This window comes from Delphinus delphis, chromosome 1, assembly GCF_949987515.2.
Source record: "Delphinus delphis chromosome 1, mDelDel1.2, whole genome shotgun sequence".
In the NCBI taxonomy this organism is placed as follows: domain Eukaryota; kingdom Metazoa; phylum Chordata; class Mammalia; order Artiodactyla; family Delphinidae; genus Delphinus; species Delphinus delphis.
The window spans coordinates 35,361,131-35,381,830 of NC_082683.1; the positions used below are offsets into that span (position 1 = coordinate 35,361,131).

The following is a 20,700-nucleotide window of genomic DNA, read 5'->3' on the forward strand; positions in this document are numbered from 1 at the left end:
AAAAACCGAGACAGTACTGGGCAATCTGGGACAGGTAGGTCACCTTATCAGGAACTCCTTGACCTCGGAAGCCACCCCTAAGGGTCCCCAGCGCACTTTTACCTTAGGTAAGGGTTCTACTCACCCCGCAGAAGACTGTCCCCACCCTTTCGTTAGAAACATCCTACAACAACCCCATCAGTGCCTTTACCCTGGCCAACTAGCCCATTTCTAGGCACTCAACTCTTTTAATCCAGATTAGCTACGGGCGGCCAGAAGCCCGCCTGCGATTGGCCAGTTCTGCGATTCAGCAGAGATGCTCAGTGGCCGCGGTCGCGAGTGGTACAGCGTTTCCTCCCGGCAACAGCCCTAGCCGGCGCTCATAGGCTGAGCCGATTGATGTGCCAGTACTTTGGGGCGGCTGCAGAGCGCGTTCATTGGCTGTTTGAAGGCTTCTGGCAGCCCCTGGATTGGTTGACTCTGTGGAGCGCTGTGCGACTGCGCAGAGGCCTACTTTAGAGGAGGCGGAGCTTCGTCCTTCGCCGGCTGGGAAAGCAGAGGGATCGGCTAGTGGCGACAGCAGAAGTCGGGCCTTAGCCCTGCCGGGGCAGTGGGCTTTAAGTAAGAACCAGAGGGTTTTTGAATCCTTTAGGTTTGTTGCTTCTGTAGCCGTGACCGTGAGCTCTGGTGGGGGAGGGGCGGAGGGCGGTCTTCAACGGTCAGTGATAGGCATGGTTCTCGGTCAATGGGAGCAGGCGCTTCTGAAATGGGTCCTGAGATTGGCCCTTTCCAATCTCTTATAGCCAATGGACGTCGGGAAGGGTGGGCGGGTCTACTGGGCCTTATTTTCTTCTTCCTGCGGCCCGGACTCACTCGCCTAGGCGGCGGGGCCGGGAGGGGCCAGGCGTCTACGCGGTGAGCTTCGGGGACCTTGGGAGCGGGGGGCTACTTTGGGAGCGATACCCGCGGGAGCATCTGCGAGGGGAGGGGGCGGGAGTTTGAGGTGGTTGTTAGCAACAGCTCCCTTTATTGAGTTGATAAGTACCCGGCCTAGTGCTTAGCGTTTCGCTTGCATCATCTGAGTTAATCACAGCAACCCTGCCGGGCAAGGAGGTTGGGATCCCCATTTTACAGGAGGAGAAACTGAGACTCGGGCAGCTTACACAGCCAAGGTCACACAGCTAATAAATGGCAGAGACTGGATCTGTATTCAGAGTTGTTTTAACTCCGGGGCAGTGCTCTCTTAAACCAGTAGGCTTTGTTGCTGGGTTGGGAGAGGAAGGTGTCAGGGAATGGGAACTTTCCCCAGGAAATAGATTGAGGGAAGGGAATCCTAGGGTAGAAGAAAAGGAATGAGCAGTTGAGGTAAGAGGAAAGAAATCGGTTACTCAACAGTTACTGAGTGCCTACTCTGTGCCGTGCATTGTTCTAGGTTCTAGGCTTACAAAGATGAATAAGGCCAGAGGCAGATGAAGCCCCATTAGGGGTTTGGGAGGCCCTACGATGGGCCCTAACACTGTGTTCACATGATTATGTGTCTTTATGAAATTTGCAAGAGTAAGATATTTTGTATTCTTTTTTTAAAGAGAGGGTCTTCAAGATTGCATAAAACTTTAGGTTCCTCTACACTTGGATCTGCCCTTGTAAAGGGCTTAGACTAAGTGGAGAGTATGCTGTAGGCAGCACAGTGTAATGGCAGGAGCACTAGGAGAACATTACAGGACTGTGGGTAAATTTCCTGGTATGTAAAACAGGGCTTACAGTATATCTGCCATGCAAAGTTTGACGAGGTGCAGGAAAGCACCAGGCCAGGAACGCACTTTATTTTTGGTGAAATGGAACCCGGAGAGATGCAGGTACTGGGACTTGTCTTCTCTCCTACCTGAGACAGTTCTACTCCATGCTGTCTTCCCAACCTTTTACTAGATTGTTGGTAGGTTGGACACAGTTTCCTCCCTTCTGATCGCTCCAGCTCTCAAGGGGACTCTTGGAGCTGAACTGCCATGGCTTTGGGACCCAGATTTGGGGGAATTGAGTAAAGAAAAGGACATACGGTTTTTGCTTCTAAACTGGCTTCTTTTAGCTGGTGTGCTTGGTTCTTATTCAGTCAAAATAGTCTATTGTGTTACCAGGCAACGGGGATGCACCCACTTAACTGAAGGCCTCATCTAAAAACAAAGTAGTATTTATTTCACCTCCAGTCAGTTATGAAGTTTGCCCTTTATTGCCAGTTTATTGCCTGTTTAAATTTTGTCCTTTGAGTTCTGGGTACAGCGCAATTGAACTAGTCTCTAGCTTGACTTCGTATAGCAGTGCCGAAACTGCATTTTGGTTTAGATATGAGAATAATTTCACTTTAGAGTTTTAAAAATCATAGCTCAGGCTACTAATATCAGGGTACTCTTTAACCCTTAAACTTTGTAATCTGGTAGCCAACTAACTTTTCTTAGGAATCTAGAATCCTGTTTTAAAGCTTTGCCGTAGAAGGGAGCCCGTAGATTGATTTTTATTTAAAAAAAATCTGGTTGTAGTATATTGAATTTAATACTTAGAAACAGCAAGGTGTGACTAAGGGAGCAGCTGAAAAGAGAAGGGGAAAATATGGGCGGGGCAGCTGCTTTGTTAGATGGGACCAACAACCAAATAATTGCAGTTTCCCTTTTTTAGCTGAAACAATGTCTCCATGTAAGTCAGGTTTAAATACAGGCAATTTTATACATTAGAATCCTTTAGACAGAACCTTTTCTGTCCCAGTGTGTCTTACTCATTTAAATGACCTGCCTAGAGGCAGATTCCAGGTGTGAGGTCTTACAGCTGCTTCAGAATTTCTTTCAGCACTGACATTTCCAGCATTCAATCTTAATTACATTTTATATAATTTTTTTTTTTTTTTTTTTTTTTGTGGTACGCCGGCCTCTCACTGCTGTGGCCTCACCCGCTGCGGAGCACAGGCTCCAGACGCGCAGGCTCAGCGGCCATGGCTCACGGGCCCAGCCGCTCTGCGGCATGTGGGATCCTCCCGGACCGGGGCACGAACCCGTGTCCCCTGCATCGGCAGGTGGACTCTCAACCACTGCGCCACCAGGGAAGCCCCGTTTTATATAATTTTTTTAACATTTTAAAAAATATTTATTTTTGGTTGCGTTGGGTCTTTGTTGCTGCGCATGGGCTTTCTGTAGTGGCGGTGAGCGGGGGCTACTCTTCATTGCAGTGTGCAGGCTTGTCATTGCAGTGGCTTCTTTTGTTGCGGAGCATGGGCTCTAGGTGCGTGGGCTTCCGTAGCTGTGGCTTGCGGGCTCTGGAGCGCAGGCTCAGTAGTTGTGGCGCACAGGCTTAGTTGCTCTGCGGCATGTGGGATCTTCCCAGACCAGGACTCGAACCCGTGTCCCGTGCATCGGCAGGCGGATTCTTAACCACTGCGCCGCCAGGGAAGCCCACATTTTATATAATTTTATGTTCTTAATGTATTTCTTCAGATTCCTGCCTGACCAAAGTGACCTCAAAAAGGAGGGAAAATGGCTTCTGAATCTGAAACCTTGAATCCCAGTGCTCGGATAATGACCTTTTACCCGACTATGGAGGAGTTCCGGAACTTCAGTCGTTATATTGCCTACATTGAATCCCAAGGAGCTCATCGGGCTGGGCTGGCTAAGGTGGGGGACGGGGCCTTTGGGACTCAGGGTGGCAGTAAGATTTTTCCTAAATGAAGGCTGGAAGAACCGAGTTTTACTGAAAGGCAGGCTTGGTGGTAGTTGAATATTTGCTGTCCTATTTACAAGTTAATTCCTTTCGTTAACATCTGAAGCATCTCTTTTTAGGTTGGAGAAGAGCTGCTTAGAATGTTTAAAAGGGAGGAAGAGAGCAGTGTCCCAGGGCCAGCTGCTGTGGTGCTTCCATCTCTTGGTGGAGAAGGGTGTTTTCATCAATCCAACTTCTCTCGTTCTCGGTTTCGGTCTCATCCAGCACTCTGATAGTAATTTGGCTTCCCATGTGAACTTTCTGTTAGATTGAGAGAGAATCAACTCTTCAACCTCTTGTCTTGGTGCCCAGATAAGATTCTGAGGCTGAGAATTCCGTACCTTAGATCATTGCAACGAGGCAGCTAGTTGGTAGCAGAACTGGATCAGGGCTAGCATGACAGTGTGACTTGCCGTGTTTGGGTGAGCATGGTTAAACCCATGTGACTTTTTAGTAGAATCGGCTGTTGGCCTGCACACTTCTTGGACTCTGACCAGCTTGTCAGGTTTCTGATCTCTTTGTTTCTTGTGTTCCCTACAGGTTGTTCCTCCAAAGGAGTGGAAGCCACGAGCGTCCTATGATGATATTGATGACCTGGTCATTCCTGCCCCCATCCAGCAGCTAGTGACTGGGCAGTCTGGCCTTTTTACTCAGTACAACATACAGAAGAAAGCCATGACTGTTCGAGAGTTCCGCAAGATAGCCAATAGCGATAAGTGAGTGAAAACACATTCCTTCCCACCTGTCCTAGCATCTGGGACCTGATATCTCACGTGCAAAGCAGTCTCCAGGACTGCTGCCATCCCGCTGAAAAATAGTTTCCTCACCTCTAGTATCTGTCTCTCTGTCCGCTCTTTACATGGAAGCGTTCCTCATCTCGGTACACAGTCACAGTCTAAACTTGTACATATTTTTACATAAAGTAATCCCATTGTTTTTCCTTCAAAAGTAGGATCATTTTCTGACTCTAATAATTTGCAAGGTTGCAAAGGGGAAACTTGGAGTTGGTTCAAGAGGAGCGTTGGCCGGATGTATTGATACTACCCACTTATCAAAAAGTGGCCTTCGTAGTTTAAGTTAATCTCTTCCGTCTGGGTCCTCCTGTCTTTAATCATGGCAAACTCCTCACTACCCCTACAGATGCTATCTCATTTCCTTTGTGACATTATCCAAATGTGAGTGAACTACCAGGCTGGTTGCTGTTTTCTATCACTCCATCATCATCTGTACATTCTTGTCTCTGTTGGAAACATCTTTGTTTAGGTCTGCTGTCTTCAGTTGTTTTTCTCTGCTGTTTTTAATATTTTGCTCTCATTACCTCAGATTTACAGAGAATAAGTTGTGTGTTCCCCTCATTGGGCTCTGACTAGTCCTTAATCCTCTTGCTTGGATCTTCTCCTTTCCCTTGTTACTTCTTCATTTTGTGGCTCCACAAGGGATTCCTCCCTCCCCCTTGCCTCTTCTCCTGAGCCTTTTTGGTCCACACATATCTTGGTTTCAGCCAGACTTTTTTTTTTTTTTTTTTTTTTTTGCGGTACACGGACCTCTCACTGTTGAGGCCTCTCCCGTTGCGGAGCACAGGCTCCGGACGCGCAGGCTCAGCGGCCATGGCTCACGGGCCCAGCCGCTCTGCGGCATGTGGGATCTTCCCGGACCGGGGCACGAACCCATGTCCCCTGCATCGGCAGGTGGACTCTCAACCACTGCACCACCAGGGAAGCCCCCAGCCAGACGTTTTTGCGGCTCTGCCGTGGAGGCTCGCAGTAGAGCCTCAGCTTGCCAGGCTTCACACTTGGAGTGCTTTATCATCTCACATCAGGTCGCGCTCTTTCTCCGTCTGTGCTCTGCCTTCTTTTCCTTTGACATAGCACAGTTCTAAGTGTGGGCTTCCAATTTTATTGGCAGCCTAACTCTTAAAGCATCTCTATTGCTGGCCAACCTGCTGTCTAATGAGGGAATCTGTGTAAAAGCCTGTTGAAGAAGTGTGCCATGCTCCGCAGATGAGAGGCTGTGCCGTCTTCATGTCTGCTTCCTAGCTCTGCGCCGTGCCAAGCACACTTGCTTTGTTTCACGTCGGGTTGGCCTCACTCAGGCCCCTGTGCTGTTCTTCCTGTCTCATCAACATATGGTAGGCCTTACCTTCTTTCAGGACACCTCTTTTTAAATCAGCCGGTCCTGTGTCTTTTCCCTTCATCCGAAATACAATCAATTCTTACCTTTGATTTCTGTCTGTGTGGTCAGCCAGCTTTAAGAAAACCCAGTAGGGTAAAAACCTAAACTTTTAAAGCAGATCAGTTGGAAGTAGAGTTATTTGTATTTAAAGGGTTTAGAACTTGAGAATTCTAAACTTCATGATTCATTAGTTTAACATCAAAATGTAAGGCAGTATTTAAAGTAAGATTTTTTTTTTCCCACTCATCTCATCTCCACACAGTTTCATTTTGGTCTTCCACTCCTTATCATCTTTTTTGGCCATTTGAGTTATAGTGTGCATTTTCAAATACCTATTAGGTTTACACGTTACTCTTTTTAAATTGTGTAGTAATTTTTAAGTGGTTTGAATTTTTAAAAGATTGTTTTGGGAGTAAGTTTTCAGTATGTGATTATTGAGCTAAAGAGTACAGATATTGGGCTTCCCTGGTGGCGCAGTGGTTGAGAGTCTGCCTGCCGATGCAGGGGACACGGGTTCGTGCCCCGGTCCGGGAAGATCCCACATGCCGCGGAGCGGCTGGGCCCGTGAGCCATGGCCGCTGAGCCTGCACGTCTGGAGCCTGTGCTCCGCAACGGGAGAGGCCACAACAGTGAGAGGCCCGCATATCGCAAAAACAAACAAACAAAAAAAAAGAGTACAGACATTTTTAATGGTATTATGTGGGGAGATGTAGATAGATAGATAGATAGATGGTGGTGTGTGTGTATTTGAGTGTGTGAGCATATGTATACACATGTATTTTGCTAAATGGAACATTTGATGTGCAGAAACCTATTTTTATGTTTTTAGGACTATTTTATATTTTTATTAAAATATTTGGTTTTCAGGCATGATTATTTGTTGAATGTTAGCCACACTGCATAGGATGCTGGGAATGTAGCAGTGACAACTGAAGTTAGCCCTCTTGGAGACGCTTCCTTAGAGTGCAGGGAAGTAAACTCTTTTCCAGGGCCTCAGCTCTCCATGTGCTGGGTTTTGGTTGTCTGTGGATACATAGGGATTTGCAGTCTTGGTTCTCACAGGTTTGGAAGCCTATTTTCTCCCTGTGTGGCCAGGCTACTCCTGACGGGTGCAGTGTGTAGTTATAGTAGAGTCTCTTGAAAGAGTGGAGGATATCATTCTTAAGGAAGATGGGCTTACATCTTTGTGTATGTTACCTTTTTTGGGCCCAGAACGTTGAGGGAGTTACTGGGTACTGTATTGGAACCTTGAAGGCCAAGGTTATGTCTTGTTCATTTGAAATGTCTTGCTATCCCTGGAACAGGGATTGTGTCTCGTGCCGTTCATAATGCCTCATGTATTTAGTCCCTTATAAGTGGCTAACACTTTTTTTTTTAACTTTTTAAAGGTACTGTACCCCACGCTATAGTGAATTTGAAGAGCTTGAACGGAAATACTGGAAAAATCTCACATTCAATCCCCCAATCTATGGTGCAGATGTGAATGGCACTCTCTATGAAAAGGTGAGACTTCCTGGGATCTCTATGCAGCATTTCTGCGATTTTGTAATTTAATCCCATTTTCATCTGCCCAGCATGTAGTGGGCACCAAAAAGCTGTTTTGCTGAACGGGTGTCTGGACAAAGGAACGGCCCACCACCAGGTGATGGGCTGTGCTCACTTAATTGTGGGTAGTTTTGCATGTGACTGAATTTTATTTCTCCCACTCTACATGTGAATTGGATGATATGGTGTTTTTAGCAAGGGCTGTTAGAAGAGTCCGTGGGTGGTAGCTCCGATGAGTTCTAGAAAGGGTGGGATCACAGTAAATGAAATGTTGGGGGAGGGCAATGTAGTTTCTGAAGAAAACAGATCACTGACCAACATAATGGAAGGGGTGTATATTGAAGAAGAGGGACATATTTAGATTTGCAGAATCCTCAAACAAGATTCTGTAGCAAAAGCTGTTTTAACAAATTGCATTGGCTTAGGATTTAGTGCTTTTTGGCATAGAGAACAGCCTTAGATACGGTACAAGGAAGAAATATTTGGGACTGTTTTTTGGATGATTAAAAAGTCTGTAGGGGGTTTCCCTGGTGGCGCAGTGGTTGAGAGTCCGCCTGCCGATGCAGGGGACACGGGTTCGTGCCCCGGTCCGGGAAGATCCCACATGCCGCGGAGCGGCTGGGCACGTGAGCCATGGCCGCTGAGCCTGCGCGTCCGGAGTCTGTGCTCCACAACGGGAGAGGCCGCAACAGTGAGAGGCCCGCGTACCGCAAAAAAAAAAAAAAACAAAAACAAAAAACTGTAGGGTGTTTTAGGGATTATCACTCCGATTAATTTATTGTTTTTGTAAATTATTTGAAGGAAGATGTTTAAAAAGTGGATTCCAGTTTTGTTGATGACAGCTTTTTTGAGTGGTGGGAAGTGAAGCTTGTAGGCATAAATCCAGAACGTACTTATAGGAAGTGGGCTCCTCGATGACCTTTACAACTCAGGATAACATTGTAGACTTTTTTTTTTTTTTTTTTTTTTTTTTGCGGTACGTGGGCCTCTCACTGCTGTGGCCTCTCCCGTTGCGGAGCACAGGCTCCGGACGCACAGGCTCAGCGGCCATGGCCCACGGGCCCAGCCGCTCCACGGCATGTGGGATCTTCCCGGACCGGGGCACGAACCCGTGTCCCCTGCATCGGCAGGCGGACTCTCAACCACTGTGCCACCAGGGAAGCCCCCACATTGTAGACTTTTTACTGAAGACACTGCCCAGTGGAAATAAGGGCTGGATAAGTCACAAATGAGTACAGTTGATTCCCATGCTTTGTATTTTTTATGGTTTGACAGTACTTTGCTCTTTCGACTTAAGTTTCTTTCTTTTTCTTTTTTTTAAAATTAATTTATTTTTGGCTGCGTTGGGTCTTCGTTGCTGTACGCGGGCTCTCTAGTTGCGGCGAGCGGGTGCTACTCTTCGTTGCGGTGCATGGGCTTCTCATTGCGGTGGCTCCTCTTGTTGCGGAGCATGGTCTCTAGGTGTGCGGGCTTCAGTAGTTGTGGCATGTGGGCTCAGTAGTTGTGGCTGCGGGCTCTAGAGTGCAGGCTCAGTAGTTGTGGTGCACGGGCTTAGTTGCTCTGCGGCATGTGGGATCTTCCTGGACCACGGCCCGAACCCTTGTCCCCTGCATTGGCAGGCGGATTCTTAACCACTGCACCACCAGGGAAGTCCTGACCTAAGTTTCTTTAGCTTCTGTGCAAACTCTTCCTCTTGGGTTTAGAACAGGTGACTGTCCCTCCTTTTTCATCTTTCATGTACTAGTGTTCAGTGTTGTTCACCAACTGGTGTTTGCCCTTCAGAGGTATAATGGCGTCAGTTCCAGTGGCAGCTCTGAACAGCGAGTGAGGAGTGCTGTGGTCTTCAGGGCCATGTAGTTTCAACATTATTCCTAATCTTTGTTAGGAGTGACAGCTCACCTGTGACCTGCTCTGTGATTGGTGGGTTCAGAGCCTCAGTTTATATTCAGTGTAACTTCCTCTGCAGCATGTTGATGAGTGGAATATTGGCCGCCTGAAAACAATCCTGGACTTGGTGGAAAAGGAGAGCGGGATCACCATTGAGGGGGTGAACACCCCATACCTGTACTTCGGCATGTGGAAGACATCCTTTGCCTGGCACACCGAAGACATGGACCTGTACAGCATCAATTACCTGCACTTCGGAGAACCCAAATCCTGGTAAAGTCGGCCTGCACTTGGCACTGGGGCTTCTCAGCTTTCATGTACCCAGGGAACACCTTGGAATCGGGCAAAATGCAGATTATGGTTCGGCAGGCTTAGGGTGGGACTGGTGTGTTACATTTTGTTCCGACTTTCAAGCAGTAAGGTGCTGTTTGAGCTCTGGTGCTCTCCCTGCCCTTGGGAGTAGCAAGCGTTAGCGGGCCGGGCACTTAGTACCACAGTATGAAAACAGAAAGGTGCCTGAGTGACCGAGAGCCATGGGCGCTCTCCCACTGTCTGGTTCCTTTTTCTGAACAGGCCTGAGGCATTTCTTAGAGGCAGACTTCCAAGACTGGAGTCACTTCTTCAGATGATAGAAAGCTTTCTTTTCCTCATGGAAAAAATATTTGGTGAGCAGCAGTGTGTGCTTTACTCACGAGGGGACGCAGGACCACTCAGCGTCCGCTCCCCGTTCCCCACCGAGGCTGCCGTCTGGCTGGGGAGAAATCAGAGAAAGCTCTCTCGTTTCTTCCTGCGCCCACCCGTCTATCTCAGCATGTTAGCGAAGATGCTGCCTTCGGCAAAGCAAAAGGCAGATGGGGTGCCCACCCTCACACCGCTAGGGGACTGGTCAGGAGAGAGAAAGTGGGAGAAAAGCTCTGATGGGGAACAGTGGTTGTAATAGGTTCACACAGGAAGGTGTGTGAGCATGGGGACTAGAGAAGGCTCCCCTGGAAGAGGTGACAGCTGAGCCGAGAGCTCGCAGGTGAGGCCGTGGCTGGGTGTGGTGGTGGTGGGTTCGGAAGGCGGACTGAGGGGAGGGTGTCTGGGTGGTTGTAACAACACGTGCAAAGACACTTGAGAGCGAGCACGGTGTCTTGAGTAACTAGAGGAAGGAAGTCCCTTGTGGTTTGCGTGCTGTGTGTGAGGACGGAGGAGTGAGGAGGCCGGAGGGGACACCGTGGCCAGGCCATGGGGAGTCGTGCAGACTGTATCTGTCTCCATTCCTTTCCGGTACCTTCAGTCACATCCTTTCCCAGGACTTTTCTTTTCTTCTGGCAGATGCTTTGCAGTTTCCAGTATTGGAAGGGGGAAAACCCTTTTGAGCCTGTGATTACCCCCTAACTACTGTCCCAGTTCCTTCCTTAGGTGGCTAGACTTCTAGACTCTAGCTTTTGTGTCTTCACCATGTTTACTCTGAAGTTCCCTGAAATTGGACTTTTTGTTCTCAGGTCAAGAGATTTTCTAGTTGCTATATACACTCTTTAGGTCATCTGAAGTGGTTCCTTTAGAGACTTCTGTGCAATGTTGCCTGATGGATCACAGAGTCCTTTAGGTGACAAACATTTTCCTTAGCTCCTCATCTGTTTTGTTGCATGACAGAGCTATTTGGGATGGGAAGGTTTTGTTGTGGAATCATCTTTAGAATGCATTGTAAGTGTAAATCAGACTTACCGTGAGTTCCCGAATATAAAGCTTAACAGTTGTGCAAAAGTTTTAAATAGTCCTCTATGTGTTTTTTATTTTTTCTGTTCAATTTTTAATGAAGGGCAATTCCTATGGTGTCTAGATACGCACGGGGGTGGAGGAGTGAGTGCTTACTGGATAATCGGTACACGGTTGTGGAGACAAAGGGAAATGGGCTCAGCACATAGGGGCCAGGTCTCTGGTAACTGATCCGTTGTCACCTCGTTTCCCATCTTCCTCCCTCTATCTCATCCCAGTTAGGCCTTTCAGGCTCTGCCAGGAGCACTTTAATGCCATCCTCCTCCTTTTTTTTTTTTTTTTTAACTTTTATTGCATGAACAACATTATAAAGGAGAGCAACATTGAGTGTGTACCCTAAATCCTGGTTCATGATAAATATTCAATAAATGTCTTGTTAAATGAATGAATATAAAAGATAAAATCGCTCACACTTCTGCGTGTGCTCTGCCCTCTGCCCAAACAGTCTAATACTTCATTTCTCCAGATCCCTATCTGGTTCTCGTGGTTGAGAAGTTGAAAAGTCTGATATTTCAAGCTGTCCTGAAAGGGGAGACGAGCCCCTCTGCTCAGCGGCTGATGCTTCTTTGTGTTTGCAGGTACTCCGTCCCGCCTGAGCACGGAAAGCGGCTGGAGCGCCTGGCCAAAGGTACGGGGTCCACTCCGCTTGCTGGGTCAGACCTGCCTGTGAGCTGCGCTCATTGCTCTAAGGTGTCCACTTGCTGTGGTCCTTTCTCAGGCCCACATGTGGGGAGTGAGCCAGACTGCCAGATTGGTTACATATCAGAGCGACTAAAATCAGAGCCTTTTCCCACTTTGTCTTGGGAAGGGACTTAGTAAGTCTTAGACTGTGTTTGCCTCAATTTTATCATGCATGGGTTTATTTGACTAGGGATAGTGTATTGGTCATATTGGGTCTGGTTCTTTTGCCAAAAACCCAAATCATCAAGTCAAAGTTGAATTTTATGCTTTGGTTCTTTTAAGTGGACTCCAATAGATTTGTACCTCTACAGAGCCTATTTCACAAGAGCTTGGGTCATGTGTGCTGTAGTTGTGCTACTAACAAAAGATTGAGGATCCCAGTGAATGGAGAAAGGCTCTAAATTGTTTCAAAGGTCTTTGTGAGAACAGAGGCACCTGGGGCAATCCCCCAAACAGGATTTGATTACCCATGTAACAGCCTACACAGGAGGCAGCGCAGAGGTTCATTGTGGAACCTTAGGATTGACCTGAAGCTAGAAGAATATGTGGAGATCACATTGGTGATTCATCCTCCTTATCATGTAGATGAGATGCGCGGTGTGAGGTGACTCCAGGGTTACAGAGCCAGCGTGGGGCTGTGTATTAACTGTGCCCGTTTTCAATTAAACAGGCTTTTTCCCGGGCAGTGCTCAAAGCTGTGAGGCTTTTCTCCGCCATAAGATGACCTTGATTTCGCCTTTAATGCTGAAGAAATATGGAATTCCCTTTGACAAGGTGAGCGGATTTCGCACACAGCAGCCCTTGGCTTACGCGGAAACCACCCTTGCTGGCGTGTGTTTCACAGAGGAGCTTTATTCTACTTGATTCTCTGTACCAGGTGTGGGCCAGGGCTAATCTGTATCATCGTTTGATCTCGAAGCATTAAAGGTGGGCTACCCCTTCCTGGTGCCAGAGGAGGGTCAAGCCCCCTTGAACAGTGTCATCTGGAGGAGTCATTAATTATAGTCATGGTGTCTGATGTGTAGAGACTTTGCATGTCACAGAAGACACCAGGTCCCCAGTGGTTTTGTGACCCAGCCCTGGCCACTGAGCTCAGTTGTAGCAGAGCTGGAGCGCAACTTCCCAGGTCTCTAGACGCCTGCCGTTTGCTGCAGCTGCTTCCCGTCTGCTTTTGTTCAGGTGACTCAGGAAGCTGGAGAATTTATGATCACTTTCCCTTACGGGTACCATGCCGGCTTTAACCATGGCTTCAACTGTGCTGAGTCCACTAATTTTGCTACCCGGCGGTGGATCGAGTATGGCAAACAAGCTGTGCTGGTAAGTCCACTGGGTTTCCTTCACAGTAACCGTGTCTAAAAATGACTGGTTGAGCCAGCCAACCTTCTTAGATACACCGGCTGGTGATAAGAACATTTCTTTGAGCTGCTGGAATTCAGAAGCAGAGTGGCGGGGAATGTGCAAAAGTGCCAGCATCTTGTGTTCACAAAGAATTTTAAAAGATCTGTTCCGATTTGAGTCGTATAAAATGAGGTTTCCGTGCTTGAGTCCATTGAGCATTAAAACTACACCTACACACTGTGCTATTGCTTTCTTTAGCCACTCTGGGATTTCTCTGTTGAGGAGAAATCTTAAGGGCTTCGTTTTACATTAGGGAAGCAGCAGGGCTGGACGTTTGGCTGGGAGTAGACTCGCTCCTGTGGTCCTGGCTTGGATAGACAGCAGAGGGAAGGTGGACGTTGACCATCCAGGGTCTAACGCTGAGCCTCATCTCTAACCGTTCTCCATGCGCCCTAGTTAGCGCCCAGGTTGACTCGCCCCAGTGCCATGTGTCCTCCACCCTTTTTTCCCTGCTTCCTTTCATGTGTGAAGGCTCTGCAAGGATGTTATGCCCTCAGCCTGTAAACCCAAACATTTCAGCCTTAAACTGTCTTGTGTCTTTTCCCATTCGGAGGGAGGAGATGGGAGGAGGGGCTCGGGGGAGGAGCAGGCCAAGTGTCTCACCTGGAGCTCCTCTGGCACCTTGCCACAGTGCTCCTGCAGAAAGGACATGGTGAAGATCTCCATGGACGTGTTTGTGAGGAAGTTCCAGCCAGAAAGGTACAAACTCTGGAAAGCTGGGAAGGACAGCACCGTCATTGACCACACTCTGCCCACGCCAGAAGCGGCCGAGTTTCTCAAGGAGAGTGAACTGGCCCCGAGAGCCCGGAAGGAGGAGGAGTGCCCGGAGGAGGATGACATGGAGGGGGTCGAGGATGGAGAGGAGGGTGACCTGAAGAGGAGGTAACCCTGCAGCCCTCGGGCCCAGCTGCCTGAGGGAGGCGTGTCTGGCAGTTCCCGTAGCCTGCCGAGAGGCTGCTTCTGAGTGGGGTGTTTGAGCACAGCTGAGGGAATGTTTTTTCTTGGTACAGGCCCCAGAATCCTCAATGAGGTGTTCAGGCCCTTCCTCGTGGCTGCCACCCAAGGGTGGTAGCACCGCTACATGGGCCGTAGTCTGCTGGAGCAAGGCTCACATGCGTGCGAGGGCATGGCTCCCTCTGAGCCAGAGAAGCCAGTTTTCTCACTGCCATTTGAGGGCTTTTTAAAAAATTAATTAATTTATTTATTAATTTATTATTATTTTTTAATTTTTGACTGCGTTGGGTCTTTGTTGCTGTGCATGGGCTTTCTCTAGTTGTGGCGAGCGGGGGCTACTCTTCGTTGCGGTGCGCAGGCTTCTCATCGCAGTGGCTTCTCGTTGTGGAGCATGGGCTCTAGGTGTGCGGGCTTCAGTAGTTGTGGCTCGCCGGCTCTAGAGTACGGGCTCAGTAGTTGTGGCACGCGGGCTCAGTAGTTGTGGCTTGCGGGGCTCTAGAGCGCAGGCTGGGTAGTTGTGGCGCACGGGCTTACTTGCTCCGCGGTATGTGGGATCTTCCCGGACCGGGGCACGAACCCGTGTCCCCTGCATTGGTAGGTGGATTCTTAACCACTGCGCCACCAGGGAAGTCCCCATTTGAGGGCTTTTTGAAAAGGAGACAGTAGTGAAGGAAATGAGACTCACAAGGGCAGGGGCCAGGGTCCTCGGTGTCTGAGCCAGAGGATCTGTCCTCAGGAGAGTTTCTCTTGGGCTGTGTGGGGAAGAAAGGAGGAACATTTACCGGGGACCTGCTGTACACCAGGCGCTCTGCCAGGTGCTCAGCACACCTCTTCTTAAGCCTCACGTCAAACCTGTGAAGGGGGTGGTGACATCCCTGTTTGCATTTGATGGAACAGGCTCAGGGAGGTGAGGTCCCCAGTCTCAGGTGGCACCGAAGTGTGAAGCAGGCTCTGGCCGTTGAGTTGGGTTGCGTGGGGAGGTGTTTGTGTAAGCGGATGTATACTGGGGCTCTTAAAAAGTTTGCCCTCCTCCTTGCAGCCTGGCCAAGCACCGTATCGGGACAAAGAGGCACCGAGTTTGTCTTGAAATCCCACAGGAGGTGAGTCAGAGCGAGCTCTTCCCCAGGGAGGAGCTGGGCTCTGGACAGTACGATATGGCGGAGTGCCAGGCTGCCCTTGCTCCTGTGAGGCCCACCCACAGCTCCGTGCGCCAAGTTGAGGACAGTCTCACCTTCCCAGGTGAGTTGGTTATGGTATTTTTCCCCACAGCCCTAATCATTCTTTTCTGTGTTGGACGCCACATCAGTGCGGGGTCACAGATGTGACAAAGGGGAGGCGGGTCTGTGAGCAGATGGTGTGATTGGAGTGTGGGAAGCGCTTTGGTTGGGGTCACCCAGGGCGGCTGAGGAACATGGGGGAAAGGCCCCCGCCCCCGCTCTGCCTGGTGAAGTGCCCGTGAATTAACTCTTGCAGAGTAAGCAGCGATTTTCCAGGCAGACAGACTGGGGGAGCATAGAAGGGGCTTTCCGGATAGGAGGAGCAGGGCCCAGGCCCGGAGACGTGCACAAGCATGAGCTGCTTGGGGAGCTGGCAGTGATTTCCTGTGATTTGAACAAGGGGTGGGAAGGGTGGGAGACAGGTGTGTCACAGGAGCGACCTGAGAAATGGGATGAGACGACGTGGGGACTGCCAGCCGCCTGAGCGTTTGCTCATTGGGAGGCTTGAGAGGCCGTTTGTATTTGAGGAGAGGACAGACAGTGTGGTCCGGTACAGTGTTTGAAAGCATTCACTAGGACAGTTGTTGAGGACAGATGTGTTAGGAAGGGGCTTGTATCAGTCTCGGGTCAGGTTTGGAGGATCTCTGCGTTGACAGGACCTTGGAGTGTCTGCTGAGAGCCAGTCAGCACTATGGACTTGGACCCTGGGGCCCTGCTGCCTTCTGTTGAGCCGTCTTTCTAGCCCGGCTTCTCTGGGTCTCTGCTGAGCTGCAGGAGACTTCTGAGGAAGTGACAGCTGCTACTTAACTGAGTGTCTGCTGTGTGCAAGGCTGTGCTCCCACCTTACACGCAGCAATCTTATTTAAGAACCCTGGAGAGAGGTGGTACTGCCCTTCAGTTACAGAGGATGAAACTGGAGGCCCAGAGAGGCTAAGCAGCTCGCCCCAGATCACACAGGGACCCTGTCGGTGGTGGAGTCAGAGTTCAGAGCCAGGCCTCACTTGCTGCCCATGTTCCTTGGTCTTGTCACTCTGCCTTTTTTTTTTTTTGCGGTACACGGACCTCTCACTGTTATGGCCTCTCCCGTTGCGGAGCACAGGCTCCGGACACGCAGGCTCAGCGGCCATGGCTCACGGGCCTAGCCACTCCACGGCATGTGGGATCTTCCCGGACCGGGGCGCGAACCCATGTCCCCTGCATCAGCAGGCGGACTCTCAACCACTGCGCCACCAGGGAAGCCCCACTCTGCCTTTCTTGAAGTTCAGAAGCACAAGAGAAAGTGGGCTCCGTCCATTGTGTCTGTGTGTTTCAGATTATTCCGACTCCACCGAAGTCAAATTTGAAGAGCTTAAAAATGTCAAGCTGGAAGAGGAGGAGGAGGAGGAGGAGGAGGACCAGGACCAGGAAGCGGCCGCCTTGGACCTTTCTGTGAATCCAGTTTCTTTTGGGGGTCGCCTCGTCTTCTCAGGCTCCAAAAAGAAGTCATCTTCCAGCCTGGGCTCTGGTTCTTCACGGGATTCTATTTCTTCTGATTCAGAAACCAGTGAGCCTCTGTCCTGCCGAGCCCCAGGGCAAACGGGAGTCCTCACTGTGCACAGCTACGCCAAAGGGGACGACAGGGTCACCGCAGGAGAGTCATGCACGAGGAAGAAAGGGGGCGCCACCAGGAGCATCAACGAGCGGGAGCTGGCCGAGGTGTGGGCGCTGGGTGGGGTGGGGGGCAGGGGGCCTCCTGTGTTGGGGAGGGAGGTGGTTCTGAGGCTGGGCTGCCGCAGAGTCCCAGATGGCAGGAGAGACCCTCAGGATGGACCGCCAGTCTGCAGTTGTGTCAAGCAAAAGCCAGGTGGCAGTGGGTCACCTCAGCTTGTTCTTTGCTCGGAGTTCCTTTCTCTTATCTCTGGGACGGTTGTTCCAAAGAATTGCCTCGCAGCCTCCGTGGCTGCCCTCGGTGGATCTTCAGCTGAGTTGGGTGCATCCTCTGCCCCTCCTGGCCTTAGGGGCCAGGGTTAGAGTGGCAGTGGTTGTAGGGTTTGAGGTTTGGGGTGAGGTGGCCTTTCTTAGCCTGGACTCCCCTGGGAGTTCTCCCTCTACTCCCCTCTTCATTCTTCCCCTCTTAGTATAACACTGCTAACGCAGCATCGTTTTGGAGGCCAGGATGAACTCCAGAGCTGTAACCGTGGACATGTCTGTTCAGGCTTCCTCTCAGGCCACGCAGTTGTCAAAAGCTCTGTCTTTTGTTTGTTCTGTGTAGAAAGGCGTTTGGTGGGTCTGAGTGGGATACAGCAGGGCCACGTTGGGTGCAGCCGACTCAGTCCTGCCCTGAGTGACCTGCTCTCTCCCCAGCCTCGCAGCCTATGGGTAAGTTGCAGCCCAGGCTGGGGGTGGAGTGGGGTCACTGGCAGGTAGTAGAAGTCAGCACAGACTTCCCCGTTCCCTTCCCTTCACCTTTGAAAAATTTATCGTCTAAAAGTTTTTATTACGAAACATTTTAAAAGTATATGCAGATAGAATACTGTCATGAGCTCCACGTGTGCCCTTGTTATTTCTTCACATTAACAATTGGCTTGTTGGCTTTATCTTTTCTTTGGCTGAAATACTGACACTTAAAATCCTCTAGTTTTTCCAGCGGTGCCTTTCTGTGGTTGGTTTTTCCCCTCGTCTTGAACACCCGATGTCGTTTTTCTTTCTGCCTTTGAATCTCGGGCTCAGTTTCTGTAGACCCCCTTTCTCCATGTGAAGGTCCCCCTTCCCTCTCACACGGCGTGTGGGTATCCACCGTACACCACCGTGCAGCCTTCTCGTTGCCTCTGATCGCCGCTCCCTCCGCCGTCCTGTGGCTGCTTCCACAGGAGAGGGCTCTTCCGCTTGGAAAGCAGAACCCCTTAGGTTCCCTGTGGCCGCATCCCAGCCATCCTTCCCAAAGCTCTGTGCCCTCTTGGGCATCCTGCTGTCTCTGCAGGCCACGCTGTCCTTCTCTTGCCCTGTCCTCCTGACTTGCTTTCCTCCAGCTGCATTCACAACCACAGAAGCCGCTAACAATAGCAAGGACTTACTAGACACTTGAATGCGTTGTTCAGACCACATGTTACTGCTGAAGCAATCTTACCACAGTCAGGTTTTTTGTGGCTTTTTTTTTTTGGTGGTGGGGGCAATACATGAATAACAGACATCTTTTTTCCTCCCCAATTAGGAACCAGTTAAGTTATGGATACAGGAGGCGGGCACATGGCACTCAGAATGCCACTTCGTTGTTTTTTTTTTTTTTTTAATTAATTTATTTATTTTTGGCTGTGTTGGGTCTTCGTTTCTGTGCGAGGGCTTTCTCTAGTTGCGGTGAGCGGGGGCCACTCTTCATCGCGGTGCGCGGGCCTCTCGCTGTCGCGGCCTCTCTTGTTGCGGAGCACAGGCTCCAGACGCGCAGGCTCAGTAGCTGTGGCGCACGGGCTTAGTTGCTCCGCGGCATGTGGGATCTTCCCAGACCAGGGCTCGAACCCATGTCCCCTGCATTGGCAGGCAGATTCTCAACCACTGCGCCACCAGGGAAGCCCAGAATGCCACTTTGTTACCGGTTAAAATGGTTGAAGAGAGTGGCTTCTAACCTGTGGCCTGCCACTCATTTTACCCTCAATTACAGATGACCCACCTAGTCACAGGTGGCCCTGGACGACTCAGGCCCCTCTCACAGCGGCAGAGAGTTTCCCACTCACCTTCTGTGTGTTGTGCACACAGGAATGCACTCCCTCTGCAGAAGGCAGATGCCAGGAAATGAAAGCCAGGACTCCTCCCGCGGAAATAGGCTAGGAGAGGAGGCTTCTCTCTGACACGCCTCTCTCGTGCAACCCCTGCTCCAGAACCGTAGCGTGTCTTCCTGGTTCTTGTTTGTTTGTGTGTGGACCTCTCAGCTGCAGCCTGATGGTAATAACTTCTCCGCTCGGTCACCTGCCATCTCTCCCACCTCTCCCCTTGACGTGCTGGCGTCCTCTTCGCTTTACTCTGTAATGGTTTGTACGTCTGCTCTGGGCTAGGACTGTGCCTTCAAGGAGCTCATAGTCTAGGCAAATAGATGCGAGCAGGGAATTCTAGTACCTGGTGATGAGCATTGTAGCACAAGTGGAAGAGTTAGCAGCTCGGCCTGGGGTTGGGGTGAGGAGGCAGAGAGACAGCAGGGGAAGGAGCTTAGCGGGAGCATGCTGGGAGGATGGGATGAAATTGGAGCGGAAATCTCGGGGAGGAGAGGGTTCTGTTTGGTGCTGGGGGCTCATGCCAGGGTCAGAGCAGGTCGGGGGTCCACAGTGGTTTTGTTGGTCTCAGGCATATGGGATGAGAAGGCCTTGGGAGGAGCGGGTGGACTGTGTCAGGAGCCGGGTCCTGGAGTTCTGAGGCTCTTTGACTTGAGAGTCGGGGTCGGGGGCAGTGGAAGTTTCCCTGCCATGTGTTTTTGGAGATTGAAGATTTCTATAACACATTTTTTAATACACAAAGATGCCTATGGTATAATACAATGAACCACAAATACTGATCGTCTAGATCTAACAGTTGTCAGTATTTTGCCACATTTGCTTCATCTGTCCTTTTTTTTTCTTCTTCTTCTTTGTGGCTGTGCAACTTGTGGGATCTTAGTTCCCTGACCAGGGATTGAACCTCTGGCGCAGTGAAAGCGCCGAGTCCTACCCACTGGACTGCCAGGGAAGTCCCCATCTGTCCTTATTTTATTTGCTGAAGTATTTTATAGCAAATGCGGATGTCATGTGATTTCTTCCCTACTTCAGTGTGTATCTCTAAAAAATATGGGTGTTTTCTTAATCACCATGCCGTTTTATACCTAACAAAATTACAGAAATTCTCTAGCGTCATCTAATACCCAGTTCACAATCAAATTTCCCCAGTAGTCTAAACAAAATTTATTTTACAGCAGGTTTGTTTGAATCAAGATTTAATTAATCTTACATCTTATGTCTGTTCATTATGTCTCTTAAGTCTGCCTTAATCTAGAGCAGTGCCCCTCTGTCCACCTGCCACTGACTCACTCAAAGAAACTGTCAGTTCTTTTGCCCAGTGAAGCGTTTTTTAAGCTTTGCATTGATGTCTTGGAAGATCATTTTGGAAGGAGTATAAAGGTTTTTGGGGGAAGAAGGAGGCAAAATTAGAAACAGCAGAGGTTCCCTTGAAGATGAAATTATAGATGATTTTCACTTCCTGCATTTATAAATTATCTGAATACTTTTTATGAATACGTGTTACTTTTATAATCAAATACTGCTCCTTCAGGACAGGAGGAAAAATGGTTTGCAAGAGGGAAATCAGTTGGGAACCTGTACCTTTAGTCTGAGAGGTGGTGAGGACCCGAGCCGTGAGGTGCTGGCAGGGG

General features: G+C 49.7%; 1 protein-coding gene across 2 annotated transcripts in view; it reads left to right on the forward strand.

Moving 5' to 3' along the window:
- Positions 1–502: 502 nt before the first annotated feature.
- KDM4A (lysine demethylase 4A) overlaps positions 503–20,700 on the forward strand; it is a 43,202-nt gene continuing 23,004 nt past the window's right edge. The window contains exons 1-11 of one of the 2 annotated variants that reach the window (XM_060021052.1): positions 503–600; positions 3,456–3,632; positions 4,258–4,433; positions 7,278–7,392; positions 9,401–9,594; positions 11,661–11,710; positions 12,434–12,537; positions 12,943–13,080; positions 13,793–14,043; positions 15,155–15,354; positions 16,645–17,027. In XM_060021052.1, coding sequence (XP_059877035.1) covers positions 3,495–3,632; positions 4,258–4,433; positions 7,278–7,392; positions 9,401–9,594; positions 11,661–11,710; positions 12,434–12,537; positions 12,943–13,080; positions 13,793–14,043; positions 15,155–15,354; positions 16,645–17,027 — 1,749 coding nt within the window. In that variant the 5' untranslated portion in view covers positions 503–600; positions 3,456–3,494. Of the gene's footprint in view, positions 601–865; positions 895–3,455; positions 3,633–4,257; positions 4,434–7,277; positions 7,393–9,400; positions 9,595–11,660; positions 11,711–12,433; positions 12,538–12,942; positions 13,081–13,792; positions 14,044–15,154; positions 15,355–16,644; positions 17,028–20,700 lie in introns of those variants that run through there. The other variant, XM_060021042.1, reaches the window with a different exon arrangement.